The sequence below is a fragment of the Mesoplodon bidens genome, assembly GCF_964165515.1.
Source record: "Mesoplodon bidens genome assembly, chromosome: 16".
NCBI lineage: Eukaryota > Metazoa > Chordata > Mammalia > Artiodactyla > Ziphiidae > Mesoplodon > Mesoplodon bidens.
In genome coordinates, this window is record NC_138173.1 from 28,490,761 (window position 1) to 28,508,370 (window position 17,610).

The window sequence follows — 17,610 nt, forward strand, 5'->3', positions numbered from 1 at the left end:
TGAGTTCAGAAGTTTAAAAGTAATGCCAAGTACAGATTAGGTGTCCTGAAAATTCTATGTTTCCATAAAGTTCTAGTACTTTAATTTCGTACTTTTTTTTTTTTTTTTTTTTGCAGTAAACGGGCCTCTCACTGCTGTGGCCTCTCCGGTTGCGCAGCACAGGCTCCGGATGCACAGGCCCAGCGGCCATGGCTCACGAGCCCAGCCGCTCCGCGGCATGTGTGATCCTCCCGGACCGGGGCACAAACCCGTGTCCCCTGCATCAGCAGGCGGACTCTCAACCACTGCGCCACCAGGGAAGCCCTAATTTCGTACTTTTAATCAAGATGCTGATGTTAAATATAACTGTGCTTAATATCTACTGTGTTTAAATATATGCTGTTTAAATATAACTGCCTTTTGGCTGCTAAAATATATAAAGAGAAGTGTAAAAAACTCTATATCACATTTCTCTTTCCAGCGGGATCTATTAGTGGAGATATCATTGATGAGTTAATGTCTTCTGATGGTAAGTAGTTAAAAAATTTAATAAATATAACCTTATACATCAATAAGGCTTTTCTAGAATTTATGAGTGGCACATGATTTAAAAGAAATGAAGAACCTATATTTTTTAACTGCTTAATGTACTATGATGATTCATAGTAAGTTATAGGCATCCTTCAGAATTTTTGCCTGCATTTTGAGGAAAAAGAATTCATAAGGGGATACTTATCACCTTTACTGAATAAACTTCTGAATTGTTGGCATACTAGCCCTTTTTACACCTGAAGAATTTGGCCAAGAAGAGTAAAACAGTGTATCTGAGTCAAGAGGAAATGTGAAAACATAGTTTTGTAAATACTCCTCCCATGGCCAATTTCAAGCTGCCAATGTGAAGTCAGTATTACTAGGATTAGCCACATCATCGTCTAATCTGAAATAATTCTTAAAAATCAACTAGCTCTAATATGGTAGTTACTTTAGCAGCTACTCTCTGGGCCTCACCTTTCTAAAAGTTCTTGGATTCAGAGTCCTGGTTCCTAACAAATATGTATAGCCGAGACCTAGGAAGTAGCAGCTGTTAAATTAGCCAATGGCACAGTAACCACTTAGACATTTATCAGACACTTCCGTAAAAGAAGAGAATTTCAGCACAGTTATTAATTTATGTCTAGTTCCTTTCTCTGTTTTCACAGAGGTAGCTTATTTAGCAGATCAGAGAAAATACTTTGACCAGTGTTTCTGAATCATAAATTTTAGTGACAAGTTCAACCAATAAAAATTAACTTCTGTTTCTCAAGCTAACACCTATAATCAATGCATAAAATGTCTTTAAAGAATCTATCAAAATATACACAAAATACAAGTCATTAATTTGATCATTACATTTCCTATTACATATTTTTTAAAAATTGCTGTATAACATGAGAAACATAATTTGGCTTGATTTTTTGATAGTATTTTATGTTAGACATCATTACCTGTATGTAGAAACCATCTTTAACACTGAATTTATTTTTTGCTTGCAGTGTTTCCACTTTTACGGCTTTCTCCGACCCCGGCAGATGACTACAACTTTAATTTAGATGATAATGAAGGAGTTTGTGATCTGTTTGATGTCCAGATACTAAATTATTAGATTCCATGGAAACCTGGGACTGTTATCTACCTCTAACTGTGTAACATTTTAGACGTCTTAATAACCTAAGTATTTAAAATAATGAATGTAACGCCTTTTTAGTTCACTGATTCTGAAATGTTCTTCCCTAATACTTTCTTTTTTACTTCACAAAACTTCAACCATAAGAACAAAGGATTCTGATTGCTTCAGGGGAAAAAGTGATTTCATATCCACCGACTCCCTACCCTCAAGTAATTACATTCTGGAATTTCAACTTTTCCTCCCATTCTGAATCCTTCTGTTTTTTTTTTTCCTTATATGAGAGGAAAGTTAAAGTAGACTTAAGGTCATCAAAAACAAAAGAAGTTGGCCAAGGGCTCATCATTTGTTTGTCTTACATTTTTACTGCCACGAGACTGTCCATTTTTCTGTGTACCCTCTGATCCAGACATTCACTGCCACTTATAAAGTGAAGGGTGTAAACTAGGATATGTTAACTGTTTCAGTGAACAGATTTTGTGAAGTGCCTTCTGTTTTAGCACTTTAAGTTTATCACATTTTGTTGACTTCTGACATTCCACTTTCCTAGGTTATAGGAAAGATCTGTTTATGTAGTTTGTTTTTAAAATGTGCCAATGCCTGTACATTAACAAGATTTTTTAAAATAAAACTGTATAAAGCATTTAATTTATTGGTCTTTTTGGGGAATCTGATGCATCACCAGTGTATTACAACTGAGCCATTAATCTTGTAGCTTCATCAACATCAACTGGTTCGTTTTCATGACACTGCTGAGGAATCTGGAGAGAAAAGTACATTTAAAAATTTAGATAACAATAGCAAACAGAAATGACATAATCTACTGACATATAATCTATTATTCAATATAATTTCTTCTAGTTGTACTTTTGGAAATAGAACAATAAAGTTCCATATTTTAGACTCAATGTTTTAAAGTCTGAATAAGCTATACATACTACAGAGCCAAATACTAAAAATGACAATCAATACAGGCTTTGAAAATTTGGAGTTTATTAGCCAGAACGAAAGGAAGTGATTTCCACTCACCAGCTGTTTCTGCAGAGGTTCAAGGGAAAGGCCTTTTACGAACTGTGCAAGTACCTTTTGCATATCTACAAAAGCTTTATTCATGCTGTTAACTTTTTCATCATTCACGATGTTAATCTTTTAAAAAAAGAAAAAGAGCATTAATCCATGGTCTCACAACCATTAAGGATAAAAATATAGGCTACCTTAATTTAATCTTGTCACCCCCCAAATCTATAAACTCTTATCAATCCTACCAATTTATGGAGACAATTTACCCTAAAATTCTTACAGTCTTATTGGGACATTTTAGACAAAAGGTTCTGTCTTTTTAAAAATAAGAATTGTGTGGATATACCTCATACCTTGACTTTCCTGGAATAAACGGGCCAAAATATGTGACCACTATGTTTCTAAGCTACGGTGCTATCCTCTCTCATCTGTAAAATGAGGAACCTGGCTGGCATGCTTCCAGTGTCCTTCTAACAGTACGTCTCTGAATCCTTCCTTGATGGAAGTGCCTGGCAGTCTCCTGAGGACAGCGGCCCCTGTAGCCGTCCTCGCTTGAATCTGAAAGGTGGGGGTGGTATTCTTGTTCTTCACAGCTGCTCCCCAACCATTTCTCCTTCAAAACTTTTAGCTCTTTTGCACCTTATGCATCAGGACATTCTGACACCCCTCTCCTCATTACTGTCACCTACCAACACCGTGATTACTTGCTCCTTCGTGAAAGATCTCAGACCATGGCTCACTGACCCCTCTCACGCCTGGCGTCGCTGCTTAGTGGCTACGACAAAAACCTATCCTATGGCTTCTTAATCTCTTCAGGGCCTCACCTCCAGGGGTCTTTTCCACGACCTACCTTGCCATCACTCTCACGCATTACCTTAGGCGGCATCATTACCTGTTACCGCACCACCTCCTATCCTTCTATTCACTTATTTTATTAATAGTTCTTAAATCTCACTGAAATCTTTTCCCACCAAGTTCACTATTGTTCACATGTTCATATCCCCGCTTTTTCCTTTAGCCTGCACAGATTACATGACCACTGATCAGTCGCTCCTTCACACCCTAACTCTACTTCCCTTCTCTCCCTCAGTCAGACTTCCCTGCCAACCTAGTTAAACTCAGGTATCAGCCTTTTCTGAGCCCAAAACTGAAGCTCTAGAAAATCATAACTGGCTGACTGGCTTCACTTTAAGTTCGTGGCCACCAACTTCAATTTACCATGTATATAGTACCTGGCGATCGTGCGACCTCCCCCTAAGTTAGGCTGCTTTCTCAGAAAAGTGTTCGATACTTTCTCCAACCAGGCTGCCTACCCACAGATCTTCTCCATTAGCAACCGTAGAGCTTCTAGGACTTCCTATCCAAACAAAATAATTTTCCTCAAATACACCAAGCCTTCACCCAGCTGGGGGTCTCTGCACTCACTATTCTTTCTGCCTAGAACATGCTGCTCCCAACACTTCCCAGCAGTTTGCATCACTGGCTCCTGTCAGGCAGGTCTTGGCTTCAATGTCAACCCTGAAGACAATTCTATCTAAAACTGTCACCCCCAAACCCCAGTCATATCACCCAGCTTTATTTCCTTTATAGCATTTCCAAAGTCATGAAATTGCTCCACCAAAAAGTTTAACTCAGCTAATTCATGAAGACTGAAAGATAAAATGTTACATTTCTATGGACCATTATGATAATTACTAAGTCCTCTAGAGGGGACTCCACCTACTACTTAAGCTTGAAAACATTTTCTTGAATAATTTCCTTAAGGAGTCTACTTAATCTTGAAGAACTTTCCCATTCCCCAAATATTTTGAAAAAAAGATAAAGCAACTCCTTTCTTTTCAAATTTTGTATTTTAAGAAACAAAATATTTTATCTTCTATTTTTAGGTTTTTATCTGAGCTATAGATATCTTCAGAGAAATAAGATTTACTGAGAAGAAAAAGAATGGGTGTTGACTGACATTCCATGTCTTGGCTCTGGTTGAAAGCTTCCTGAATATATATGAGTTTAGAGATAATTTTTCCATACCATGGTTTTTTATGATTTCTATGCTCTGAGAAAACTATTAAAACTGTTACTTGGAGCCTCATACATTTGCAGTTAAAATGCCTTCTTCCTTTTGCACTTGAATTCAAGAAAGGGAGGTTATTTTTCTGCATCGTTGTTTCTTTTTTGAAACAAATGTTTAACAATCATCTTGCTTTTGTAGGAAAGGCTAAGAACCTGTTTTAAATATTAGCATTCAGTTTTTCAGTAGCTTTACAATTATGCTTTTCTTGTAAACAATAAAGTCAGAGTGCTTAAGTGATACTAACCTTCTTCAGATTAGTGGTAACTGGCTTTGCTTTATTTTTAACCTTAAAGCTTTTTCGGCTGGCTACCTGGAATACATTCCTGGACTTCTGTCCTCTTAGTTTGTTCTTGGCCATTGTCTAGGCAAGAAAGAAGAGGAGCTCAATTCAGTTGCCCATGTTTATGAACTGTAAATCAATTTAAGTTTTGGAAGTAAAGGTACCAATTAAATCTAAGAAGTTCCACCTTCCTCCTGATTATTTTTAAAATTGCTGCTTGTATTAAAATTATCTCCATGTCCTTTCGGTCCTACTAGATTTTTCTGTTTCAGTGCAGAGTGTGTAGCTAATTCTTTTCTGCATCTCCGGCACCTGGCCCATAAGAGGCTCCACATTAATTTCTGCCAGTTAGATTCATTAATTAACATTCTCAACACAACAGTTGTTTTCTTTCAGCTCTCTGCAGCATCTGACAATGCTAACCATCACCATCCATCCTTCTGATAGTTTACATACTGCTATTCCATTCTGGTTCCTTTCATACTCTACGACTGACTCTCTTCTCCCTCCTTCCTTCATTCCTTTTTACTTGTCCCATTTTCACTCCTGTGCGCACCTCCTCAAAACCAGTACTTAAGCTTACACTTCCTAGCCCCCGCGTTAAATTACTTTCATGACTTCCGCATCACCTCTATGTGAATGGCTCTTGCCTAAAAACTGTAGGTATTATCTCTGTTCTATAGCTAAACACAGTAAGCCTATAAATTCTACTTGAGAAACATCTCTGAAACCTGTCTTTAACAATGCACGTGAGGAACAATTTAAAAAATATTAATAGTTAAGATTTATTAAGCTTTTACTACATGTACAGCACTATGCTAACATTTTATGTGTTTTGACTAATTTACTCCTTACAACAACACTTCGTAGGACGTATTATTATCATTATACAGATTAAAAAAAAAACTGATGCAAAGAGAAGTTAATCTGCCCATTGTTACACTATTAGTAGTCAGAGAATGCCAAGATTCAAAGCCAAGCAGACTAGATCCTGAGCTCTCATTATGTGATGTGGCCTCTCGTATATAAATAAAAATGCAGTACAAAAACATGATTTACTACTGCCTAGTTCAGGACTGGGTTACTGCTTTAGTCCCTACGACTATTTGGTTAGACTCTGGGTTGGGACCAACTATACCCATGGACCAAATCAGGTCAGGCACCCGTCTTTGTAAATGATGTTTTATTAGAACGCAGCTACGTCCATTCGATTATGTATGTTTTGTCTGTGGCTGCTTTCCTGCGACAACTGTGGCTCGCAAAGCCTAAAATATTTACTATTTGGTCCTTTACAGAAAGACTGTCAACCCCTGGCTTAAGCCACATGCATTCAAGTCTATCCTGCGTAGTGGTATGAAATGAACCGTCCCAATGGTAAAATCCTTCACTGGCTCCTCCAACCCACAAGGTTTTTGTCCTGACATATTGCTGCTGGAAACCTGACTCTAGCATAAATCTGTCAAAGGTATCTCCTGCTATTTCTCTATACCTACTCTAGTCTACTAATCACTCTCTGAAGACACCTTGCACATTCTTCCTTTCTTCCCTTTGCTCACATTGTATCTCTCCTCCTTCAATGTCTAGCCTCAGGAACAAGAGAGACAGCAATGGTTCCGAACCCCAACAGAACTTCTTCTTAAAAAAAAAAAAAAAAAAAAATGGGGCTTCCCTAGTGGCCCAGTGGTTGAGAGTCCGCCTGCCGATGCAGGGGACACGGGTTCGTGTCCCGGTCTGGGAAGATCCCACATGCCGTGAAGCGGCTGGGCCCGTGAGCCGTGGCCGCTGAGCCTGTGTGTCCGGAGCCTGTGCTCCGCAACGGGAGAGGCCACAACAGTGAGAGGACCACATACCGCAAAAAAAAAAAAAAAAAAAAAAATGAACACAGTAGGAAATACATGATTATTATAGAAGCAGAAAATACACATAAACCACCCCTAAATTAAATAATCTAAAATCCTTCCGATAAGTAACCAAAATCCAACCATTCATCTAGTATTCATTAATCAATTACTATGTACCAAGTGTGGTACAGAACCTATATACATACATATGAAACATATACAAACACAAGAAACATAAAGATAGGTGCTGTAACTGACAGCATACGAGTGGAGTCACAGAAGGGAAAGTTCCAATCGAGCTGGGGACTCGAGGAAGGTTCGTGGAGAAGGTGAGAGCCTAGCTGTGGGGGTAGGGGATAGGGATTTTCTCTAACAACCACGTGGAAACTGGTGACAACAGAACAACCCAAAACTGGTACCCTGCCGTGGGCTGAAGGCCCAGCAGGCATGGGGGTTTTAGGCCTGAGCCAACAGGCCTGCGGCCGAGTAGGGCTGCCTAAGGCAGCAAGCGACGACGGAACGGAGCCTCCCGACGGCAGCAGCCCGCGGTCCCGTCTCAATCCTCAGAAACTTCACGCCAGCGCGCCGGAAAATTTTTTTTATTAATCTCTCACCAGTCCTCCGCTACCCTCGGGCAGGGGTATAAGCTCCACGTAACGCCAGCAGTACGCACAGGATCCAGGAAGTTCCGGAATGAGGAAGCCAGCCAACGGTCCTCTCTCAGGTCGTAGTTCCGCCCACCGAGATAAGCTCCGCCCACAGGGCGGAGTCTTGTCCCGTGAGCTTGGTCTGCAGACCGAGATAAGCCACGCCCACCGAGCGTCTTTCCGCTCACCGAGCGTCGTTCCGCCCACCGAGCGTCATTCCGCTCACGGGCTTGTTCCCACCCACCTCAAGTAGTCCTGTCCACAGAACCGTCTCAGCCGTGTAGCATCCTTCCCTAAAAACAGGACCGTCCCTGTAAACATGCTTTGCCGTTCCCTGGGTTAGGAACCTCTACTCAGCTGAGGCTTCGAAGACGCGGCTAAGTCTGCAGTTGCTCGCAGGGGTATGTGTACAGAAACCACCCGAAGTGTCTGAGTCACCAGAGCCACACGGACCGTAACACAGGTGGTCGGCCCTCAGCCGCTTACTGCTGGCTGGCTCTGTCCGCGCTCCCAGGAGGTGGCGCTGCGCACCTCTGGGTGGTGTCCGGGTTTGGTTGCAGCAACAAAGAACCTAATGTCTGGAATAGATCTAGAACTATAATCTCCCAAGGGAAAATTTGTAGTGAGCCAAAAGTTGAAATGCTTTTCCCATTGAAGCTTCCTTGCTTCAAAATGAGACTTTCTGACAGCACGGCAGAGGCCCAAGAAAATATCAATAAGTTGTAAAACAAGAATCAGGGAACTTTAGAAAATCTTGGAAGAAATATTTTTGCCTTCCAGTTTTATTTCTGTGTGTGTATATTTCCCAGTTAAGGTGTTCTAGGATGAGTTTTCTAGAAAATCGAATCACTTCTTCCAAGAGGATCTTTCCACTAAGGTAACAGTTTTCACATGCTCTCTCCTTATTTTGTCACGGTCTTAGGGAAAGCCAGCTTTTAAACAAATGTAGAAGTACTGACATTTTTATATCATTTTGGTAACGGTACATGAGTTCTGCTCTAAGTATCAAAATAAGGCCAAAGTAGCATTCCCCTTTTGCAAGTGAGAATGCTGAGGTTCAGAGTCTAAGCCATGTTCGGTATCCACACAACTAGTAACTGACAAAGCCAAACTAGAATCCACGTGGGCTGGCCGTCGGTCAAGTCCTCTTCCCACCAGACCAGGCACTTGCCTGCTTAAAGAAAGATGAACCACTTTTACAGTAAATCATTTTATTGTTTATGTCCATCACAAAAAATTAGGGAATACGTTAAGCAATGAGGAATAATTACTTGTCAATGTAATTGTATTAAAAATTCTGTATTTTTTCTAAAGAGTGACTTTTAAAAACACCTTAAAATGCATTATAAAATGCCCATAATGTGTGGCGACAAAGTAACATCAAAGCGACAGAAAACCGTTAGATTCTTTCACGAGGCCAGAGTTATCCAGGAATACTGAAGCTAATAAGGTGAGTATAATTATGGTTCCTTGAATGTGAAGTTATTGATGTATATGCAGAAGACAAAGAAATAGATGCAATGGAATGATATTATAGTCTTTATGAAGACTTACGGGCCTAGCTTTCATTTGGAAATGGTGAGGTAGGGATACTTACACCACGGAAATAACATGGTTTATACAGGCAAGAGCAGAGGCACTCTATGAGGTATGAGTGAGAAGACATGATTTCTGTTTACTTCTGTTACCTACCAACAGTGTGACTGTGGAAAAGTTACTTCATGTCTCTGTGCCTCCCTCTCCCATATGTAGATGGCTGCTCAGTAAATACCCACTTCAGAGGACATTCATTATCTGCTCAGCATCCCTCTCTGGGGAACCACTCTTCTCCCATTAAGTGATCCTGGTTGAATGAATAATTACAGTCCTCGTCTAAAGATTTTCCAGCCAGAGGTAGTGGAGACAATTCTTGCTTTTAGTATCCCTGTGCTAGGATGATGTGAAATTGAGGCTGCTAGTTGCCGTCTCCTCCAGCAACTTGAGGGAAGCCTGACTGCAGTGGGAGAGAATAAGAGCAATGCAAAAGAACACAGAGCTGAACAACAGAACACAGGACCTTGGTGATATCATTGGAGTCCTTGGATTCAGCCATAGATGGAAGAAATATCCATCCCTTGTCTTCTCCGTTATCTGAACGAAAACATTGTTTTTTTAATTGGGTTATTTACGTTTTTTTCAGTTTGTGTGTGTGTGTCTGTGTGTGTGGACCACTTTTAAAGTCTTTATTGAATTTATTACAATATTGCTTCTGTTTTATGTTTTGGTTTTTCGGCTGCGAGGCACGTAGGATCTTAACTCCCCGACCAGGGATCAAACCTACACCCCTGCATTGGAAGGCGAAGTCCTAACCACTAGAGTGCCAGGGAAGTCCCTGTTGGTTTTTTTGTGTTTTGTCTGTTTATTTGTTTGCGGTACGCGGGCCTCTCACTGTTGTGGCCTCCCCCGTTGCAGAGCACAGGCTCCGGACGCGCAGGCTCAGCGGCCATGGCTCACGGGCCTAGCCGCTCCGCGGCATGTGGGATCTTCCCGGACCAGGGCACGAACCCGCGTCCCCTGCATTGGCTGGCGGACTCTCAACCACTGCGCCACCAGGGAAGCCCTAATTTCGTACTTTTAATCAAGATGCTGATGTTAAATATAACTGTGCTTAATATCTACTGTGTTTAAATATATGCTGTTTAAATATAACTGCCTTTTGGCTGCTAAAATATATAAAGAGAAGTGTAAAAAACTCTATATCACATTTCTCTTTCCAGCGGGATCTATTAGTGGAGATATTGATGAGTTAATGTCTTCTGATGGTAAGTAGTTAAAAAATTTAATAAATATAACCTTATACATCAATAAGGCTTTTCTAGAATTTATGAGTGGCACATGAGTTAAGAGAAATGAAGAACCCGTATTTTTTAACTGCTTAATGTACTATGATTCATAGTAAGTTATAGGCATCCTTCAGAATTTTTTGCCTGCTTTTTGAGGAAAAAGAATTCATAAGGGGATACTTATCACCTTTACTGAATAAACTTCTGAATTGTTGGCATACTAGCCCTTTTTACACCTGAAGAATTTGGCCAAGAAGAGTAAAACAGCGTATCTGAGTCAAGAGGAAATGTGAAAACATAGTTTTGTAAATACTCCTCCCATGGCCAATTTCAAGCTGCCAATGTGAAGTCAGTATTACTAAGATTAGCCACATCATCGTCTAATCTGAAATAATTCTTAAAAATCAACTAGCTCTAATATGGTAGTTACTTGAGCAGTTACTCTCTGGGCCTCACCTTTCTAAAAGTTCTTGGATTCAGAGTCCTGGTTCCTAACAAATATGTATAGCCGAGACCTAGGAAGTAGCAGCTGTTAAATTAGCCAATGGCACAGTAACCACTTAGACATTTATCAGACACTTCCATAAAAGCAGAGAATTTCAGCATAGTTATTAATTTACGTCTAGTTCCTTTCTCTGTTTTCAAAGTGGTAGCTTATTTAGCAGATCAGAGAAAATACTTTGACCAGTGTTTCTGAATCATAAATTTTAGTGACAAGTTCAACCAATAAAAATTAACTTCTGTTTCTCAAGCTAACACCTATAATCAATGCATAAAATGTCTTTAAAGAAGAATCTATCAAAATATACACAAAATACAAGTCATTAATTTGATCATTACATTTCCTATTACGTATTTTTAAAAAACTTGCTGTATAACATGGGAAACATAATTTGGCTTGATTTTTTTTTTTTTTTTTTTTGCGGTAGTCGGGCCTCTCACTGTTGTGGCCTCCCCCAGTGTGGAGCACAGGCTCTGGACATGCAGGCCCAGCGGCCACGGCTCACGGGCCCAGCCGCTCCACGGCATGTGTGATCCTCCCGGACCGGGGCACGAACCCGTGTCCCCTGCATTGGCAGGCGGACTCCCAACCACTGCGCCACCAGGGAAGCCCTGGCTTGATGTTTTTGATAGCATTTTATGTTAGACATCATTACCTGTATGTAGAAACCATCTTTAACACTGAATTTATTTTTTGCTTGCAGTGTTTCCACTTTTACGGCTTTCTCCGACCCCGGCAGATGACTACAACTTTAATTTAGATGATAATGAAGGAGTTTGTGATCTGTTTGATGTCCAGATACTAAATTATTAGACTCCATGGAAACTTGGGACTGTTATCTACCTCTAACTGTGTAACATTTTAGACGTCTTAATAACCTAAGTATTTAAAATAATGAATGTAACGCCTTTTTAGTTCACTGATTCTGAAATGTTCTTCCCTAATACTTTCTTTTTTACTTCACAAAACTTCAACCATAAGAACAAAGGATTCTGATTGCTTCAGGGGAAAAAGTGATTTCATATCCACCGACTCCCTACCCTCAAGTAATTACATTCTGGAATTTCAACTTTTCCTCCCATTCTGAATCCTTCTGTTTTTTTTTTTTTCCTTATATGAGAGGAAAGTTAAAGTAGACTTAAGGTCATCAAAAACAAAAGAAGTTGGCCAAGGGCTCATCATTTGTTTGTCTTACATTTTTACTGCCACGAGACTGTCCATTTTTCTGTGTACCCTCTGATCCAGACATTCACTGCCACTTATAAAGTGAAGGGTGTAAACTAGGATATGTTAACTGTTTCAGTGAACAGATTTTGTGAAGTGCCTTCTGTTTTAGCACTTTAAGTTTATCACATTTTGTTGACTTCTGACATTCCACTTTCCTAGGTTATAGGAAAGATCTGTTTATGTAGTTTGTTTTTAAAATGTGCCAATGCCTGTACATTAACAAGATTTTTTAAAATAAAACTGTATAAAGCATTTAATTTATTGGTCTTTTTGGGGAATCTGATGCATCACCAGTGTATTACAACTGAGCCATTAATCTTGTAGCTTCATCAACATCAACTGGTTCGTTTTCACGACACTGCTGAGGAATCTGGAGAGAAAAGTACATTTAAAAATTTAGATAACAATAGCAAACAGAAATGACATAATCTACTGACATATAATCTATTATTCAATATAATTTCTTCTAGTTGTACTTTTGGAAATAGAACAATAAAGTTCCATATTTTAGACTCAATGTTTTAAAGTCTGAATAAGCTATACATACTACAGAGCCAAATACTAAAAATGACAATCAATACAGGCTTTGAAAATTTGGAGTTTATTAGCCAGAACGAAAGGAAGTGACTTCCACTCACCAGCTGTTTCTGCACAGGTTCAAGGGAAAGGTCTTTTACGAACCATGCAACTACCTTTTGCATATATACAAAAGCTTCATTCACGATGTTAACTTTTTCATCATTCACGATGTTCATCTTTTAAAAAAAGAAAAAGAGCATTAATCCATGGTCTCACAACCATTAAGGATAAAAATATAGGCTACCTTAATTTAATCTTGTCACCCCCCAAATCTATAAACTCTTATCAATCCTACCAATTTATGGAGACAATTTACCCTAAAATTCTTACAGTCTTATTGGGACATTTTAGACAAAAGGTTCTGTCTTTTTAAAAATAAGAATTGTGTGGATATACCTCATACCTTGACTTTCCTGGAATAAACGGGCCAAAATATGTGACCACTATGTTTCTAAGCTACGGTGCTATCCTCTCTCATCTGTAAAATGAGGAACCTGGCTGGCATGCTTCCAGTGTCCTTCTAACAGTACGTCTCTGAATCCTTCCTTGATGGAAGTGCCTGGCAGTCTCCTGAGGACAGCGGCCCCTGTAGCCGTCCTCGCTTGAATCTGAAAGGTGGGGGTGGTATTCTTGTTCTTCACAGCTGCTCCCCAACCATTTCTCCTTCAAAACTTTTAGCTCTTTTGCACCTTATGCATCAGGACATTCTGACACCCCTCTCCTCATTACTGTCACCTACCAACACCGTGATTACTTGCTCCTTCGTGAAAGATCTCAGACCATGGCTCACTGACCCCTCTCACGCCTGGCGTCGCTGCTTAGTGGCTACGACAAAAACCTATCCTATGGCTTCTTAATCTCTTCAGGGCCTCACCTCCAGGGGTCTTTTCCACGACCTACCTTGCCATCACTCTCACGCATTACCTTAGGCGGCATCATTACCTGTTACCGCACCACCTCCTATCCTTCTATTCACTTATTTTATTAATAGTTCTTAAATCTCACTGAAATCTTTTCCCACCAAGTTCACTATTGTTCACATGTTCATATCCCCGCTTTTTCCTTTAGCCTGCACAGATTACATGACCACTGATCAGTCGCTCCTTCACACCCTAACTCTACTTCCCTTCTCTCCCTCAGTCAGACTTCCCTGCCAACCTAGTTAAACTCAGGTATCAGCCTTTTCTGAGCCCAAAACTGAAGCTCTAGAAAATCATAACTGGCTGACTGGCTTCACTTTAAGTTCGTGGCCACCAACTTCAATTTACCATGTATATAGTACCTGGCGATCGTGCGACCTCCCCCTAAGTTAGGCTGCTTTCTCAGAAAAGTGTTCGATACTTTCTCCAACCAGGCTGCCTACCCACAGATCTTCTCCATTAGCAACCGTAGAGCTTCTAGGACTTCCTATCCAAACAAAATAATTTTCCTCAAATACACCAAGCCTTCACCCAGCTGGGGGTCTCTGCACTCACTATTCTTTCTGCCTAGGACATGCTGCTCCCAACACTTCCCAGCAGTTTGCATCACTGGCTCCTGTCAGGCAGGTCTTGGCTTCAATGTCAACCCTGAAGACAATTCTATCTAAAACTGTCACCCCCAAACCCCAGTCATATCACCCAGCTTTATTTCCTTTATAGCATCTCCAAAGTCATGAAATTGCTCCACCAAAAAGTTTAACTCAGCTAATTCATGAAGACTGAAAGATAAAATGTTACATTTCTATGGACCATTATGATAATTACTAAGTCCTCTAGAGGGGACTCCACCTACTACTTAAGCTTGAAAACATTTTCTTGAATAATTTCCTTAAGGAGTCTACTTAATCTTGAAGAACTTTCCCATTCCCCAAATATTTTGAAAAAAAGATAAAGCAACTCCTTTCTTTTCAAATTTTGTATTTTAAGAAACAAAATATTTTATCTTCTATTTTTAGGTTTTTATCTGAGCTATAGATATCTTCAGAGAAATAAGATTTACTGAGAAGAAAAAGAATGGGTGTTGACTGACATTCCATGTCTTGGCTCTGGTTGAAAGCTTCCTGAATATATATGAGTTTAGAGATAATTTTTCCATACCATGGTTTTTTATGATTTCTATGCTCTGAGAAAACTATTAAAACTGTTACTTGGAGCCTCATACATTTGCAGTTAAAATGCCTTCTTCCTTTTGCACTTGAATTCAAGAAAGGGAGGTTATTTTTCTGCATCGTTGTTTCTTTTTTGAAACAAATGTTTAACAATCATCTTGCTTTTGTAGGAAAGGCTAAGAACCTGTTTTAAATATTAGCATTCAGTTTTTCAGTAGCTTTACAATTATGCTTTTCTTGTAAACAATAAAGTCAGAGTGCTTAAGTGATACTAACCTTCTTCAGATTAGTGGTAACTGGCTTTGCCTTATTTTTAACCTTAAAGCTTTTTCGGCTGGCTACCTGGAATACATTCCTGGACTTCTGTCCTCTTAGTTTGTTCTTGGCCATTGTCTAGGCAAGAAAGAAGAGGAGCTCAATTCAGTTGCCCATGTTTATGAACTGTAAATCAATTTAAGTTTTGGAAGTAAAGGTACCAATTAAATCTAAGAAGTTCCACCTTCCTCCTGATTATTTTTAAAATTGCTGCTTGTATTAAAATTATCTCCATGTCCTTTCGGTCCTACTAGATTTTTCTGTTTCAGTGCAGAGTGTGTAGCTAATTCTTTTCTGCATCTCCGGCACCTGGCCCATAAGAGGCTCCACATTAATTTCTGCCAGTTAGATTCATTAATTAACATTCTCAACACAACAGTTGTTTTCTTTCAGCTCTCTGCAGCATCTGACAATGCTAACCATCACCATCCATCCTTCTGATAGTTTACATACTGCTATTCCATTCTGGTTCCTTTCATACTCTACGACTGACTCTCTTCTCCCTCCTTCCTTCATTCCTTTTTACTTGTCCCATTTTCACTCCTGTGCGCACCTCCTCAAAACCAGTACTTAAGCTTACACTTCCTAGCCCCCGCGTTAAATTACTTTCATGACTTCCGCATCACCTCTATGTGAATGGCTCTTGCCTAAAAACTGTAGGTATTATCTCTGTTCTATAGCTAAACACAGTAAGCCTATAAATTCTACTTGAGAAACATCTCTGAAACCTGTCTTTAACAATGCACGTGAGGAACAATTTAAAAAATATTAATAGTTAAGATTTATTAAGCTTTTACTACATGTACAGCACTATGCTAACATTTTATGTGTTTTGACTAATTTACTCCTTACAACAACACTTCGTAGGACGTATTATTATCATTATACAGATTAAAAAAAAAACTGATGCAAAGAGAAGTTAATCTGCCCATTGTTACACTATTAGTAGTCAGAGAATGCCAAGATTCAAAGCCAAGCAGACTAGATCCTGAGCTCTCATTATGTGATGTGGCCTCTCGTATATAAATAAAAATGCAGTACAAAAACATGATTTACTACTGCCTAGTTCAGGACTGGGTTACTGCTTTAGTCCCTACGACTATTTGGTTAGACTCTGGGTTGGGACCAACTATACCCATGGACCAAATCAGGTCAGGCACCCGTCTTTGTAAATGATGTTTTATTAGAACGCAGCTACGTCCATTCGATTATGTATGTTTTGTCTGTGGCTGCTTTCCTGCGACAACTGTGGCTCGCAAAGCCTAAAATATTTACTATTTGGTCCTTTACAGAAAGACTGTCAACCCCTGGCTTAAGCCACATGCATTCAAGTCTATCCTGCGTAGTGGTATGAAATGAACCGTCCCAATGGTAAAATCCTTCACTGGCTCCTCCAACCCACAAGGTTTTTGTCCTGACATATTGCTGCTGGAAACCTGACTCTAGCATAAATCTGTCAAAGGTATCTCCTGCTATTTCTCTATACCTACTCTAGTCTACTAATCACTCTCTGAAGACACCTTGCACATTCTTCCTTTCTTCCCTTTGCTCACATTGTATCTCTCCTCCTTCAATGTCTAGCCTCAGGAACAAGAGAGACAGCAATGGTTCCGAACCCCAACAGAACTTCTTCTTAAAAAAAAAAAAAAAAAAAAAATGGGGTTCCCTAGTGGCCCAGTGGTTGAGAGTCCGCCTGCCGATGCAGGGGACACGGGTTCGTGTCCCGGTCTGGGAAGATCCCACATGCCGTGAAGCGGCTGGGCCCGTGAGCCGTGGCCGCTGAGCCTGTGTGTCCGGAGCCTGTGCTCCGCAACGGGAGAGGCCACAACAGTGAGAGGACCACATACCGCAAAAAAAAAAAAAAAAAAAAAAAAAATGAACACAGTAGGAAATACATGATTATTATAGAAGCAGAAAATACACATAAACCACCCCTAAATTAAATAATCTAAAATCCTTCCAATAAGTAACCAAAATCCAACCATTCATCTAGTATTCATTAATCAATTACTATGTACCAAGTGTGGTACAGAACCTATATACATACATATGAAACATATACAAACACAAGAAACATAAAGATAGGTGCTGTAACTGACAGCATACGAGTGGAGTCACAGAAGGGAAAGTTCCAATCGAGCTGGGGACTCGAGGAAGGTTCGTGGAGAAGGTGAGAGCCTAGCTGTGGGGGTAGGGGGATAGGGATTTTCTCTAACAACCACGTGGAAACTGGTGACAACAGAACAACCCAAAACTGGTACCCTGCCGTGGGCTGAAGGCCCAGCAGGCATGGGGGTTTTAGGCCTGAGCCAACAGGCCTGCGGCCGAGTAGGGCTGCCTAAGGCAGCAAGCGACGACGGAACGGAGCCTCCCGACGGCAGCAGCCCGCGGTCCCGTCTCAATCCTCAGAAACTTCACGCCAGCGCGCCGGAAAATTTTTTTTATTAATCTCTCACCAGTCCTCCGCTACCCTCGGGCAGGGGTATAAGCTCCACGTAACGCCAGCAGTACGCACAGGATCCAGGAAGTTCCGGAATGAGGAAGCCAGCCAACGGTCCTCTCTCAGGTCGTAGTT

At 40.3% G+C, this 17,610-nt stretch overlaps 3 protein-coding genes and 1 long non-coding RNA gene across 5 annotated transcripts in view; 2 read left to right on the forward strand and 2 right to left on the reverse strand.

Annotated features, from left to right (window-relative positions):
- E2F5 (E2F transcription factor 5) overlaps positions 1–2,290 on the forward strand; it is a 29,832-nt gene extending 27,542 nt beyond the window's left edge. For both annotated transcript variants that reach the window (XM_081214318.1, XM_081214319.1), the window contains 2 exons: positions 461–508; positions 1,512–2,290. In XM_081214318.1, the coding sequence (XP_081070444.1) occupies positions 461–508; positions 1,512–1,621 (158 nt within the window). In that variant the 3' untranslated portion in view covers positions 1,622–2,290. The remainder of the gene's footprint in view (positions 1–460; positions 509–1,511) is intronic.
- Positions 2,275–7,561, reverse strand: LOC308604812 (ribosomal biogenesis factor-like). The gene is made up of 4 exons (XM_081214320.1): positions 7,469–7,561; positions 4,978–5,094; positions 2,672–2,788; positions 2,275–2,403 (listed from the first exon to the last, which is right to left on the reverse strand). Exons 2-4 carry the CDS (start codon positions 5,089–5,091, stop codon positions 2,332–2,334), a joined length of 303 nt encoding a protein of 100 aa, XP_081070446.1. The 5' UTR covers positions 5,092–5,094; positions 7,469–7,561; the 3' UTR covers positions 2,275–2,331.
- A 207-nt stretch (positions 7,562–7,768) lies between these two features.
- Positions 7,769–12,309, forward strand: LOC308604814. The gene is made up of 2 exons (XR_014013558.1): positions 7,769–10,302; positions 11,529–12,309. It is a non-coding gene; the product is annotated as an uncharacterized lncRNA (long non-coding RNA).
- On the reverse strand, positions 12,294–17,584 carry LOC308604813 (ribosomal biogenesis factor-like). Its single transcript, XM_081214321.1, has 4 exons — positions 17,492–17,584; positions 14,997–15,113; positions 12,691–12,807; positions 12,294–12,422 (listed from the first exon to the last, which is right to left on the reverse strand). Exons 2-4 carry the CDS (start codon positions 15,108–15,110, stop codon positions 12,351–12,353), a joined length of 303 nt encoding a protein of 100 aa, XP_081070447.1. The 5' UTR covers positions 15,111–15,113; positions 17,492–17,584; the 3' UTR covers positions 12,294–12,350.
- Between the last annotated feature and the right edge of the window lie 26 nt (positions 17,585–17,610).

Excerpts from the sequence above, each read along its gene's own strand:
- LOC308604812 (XM_081214320.1), bottom strand. The coding sequence starts at position 5,091 with ATGGCCAAGAACAAACTAAGAGGACAGAAGTCCAGGAATGTATTCCAG. Across the intron at positions 2,789-4,977 it reads TTACCACTAATCTGAAGAAG|ATTAACATCGTGAATGATGA; the intron begins GTTAGTATCACT and ends TTTTTTTAAAAG. Across the intron at positions 2,404-2,671 it reads AACCTCTGCAGAAACAGCTG|ATTCCTCAGCAGTGTCATGA; the intron begins GTGAGTGGAAAT and ends TTTTCTCTCCAG.
- LOC308604813 (XM_081214321.1), bottom strand. The coding sequence starts at position 15,110 with ATGGCCAAGAACAAACTAAGAGGACAGAAGTCCAGGAATGTATTCCAG. Across the intron at positions 12,808-14,996 it reads TTACCACTAATCTGAAGAAG|ATGAACATCGTGAATGATGA; the intron begins GTTAGTATCACT and ends TTTTTTTAAAAG. Across the intron at positions 12,423-12,690 it reads AACCTGTGCAGAAACAGCTG|ATTCCTCAGCAGTGTCGTGA; the intron begins GTGAGTGGAAGT and ends TTTTCTCTCCAG.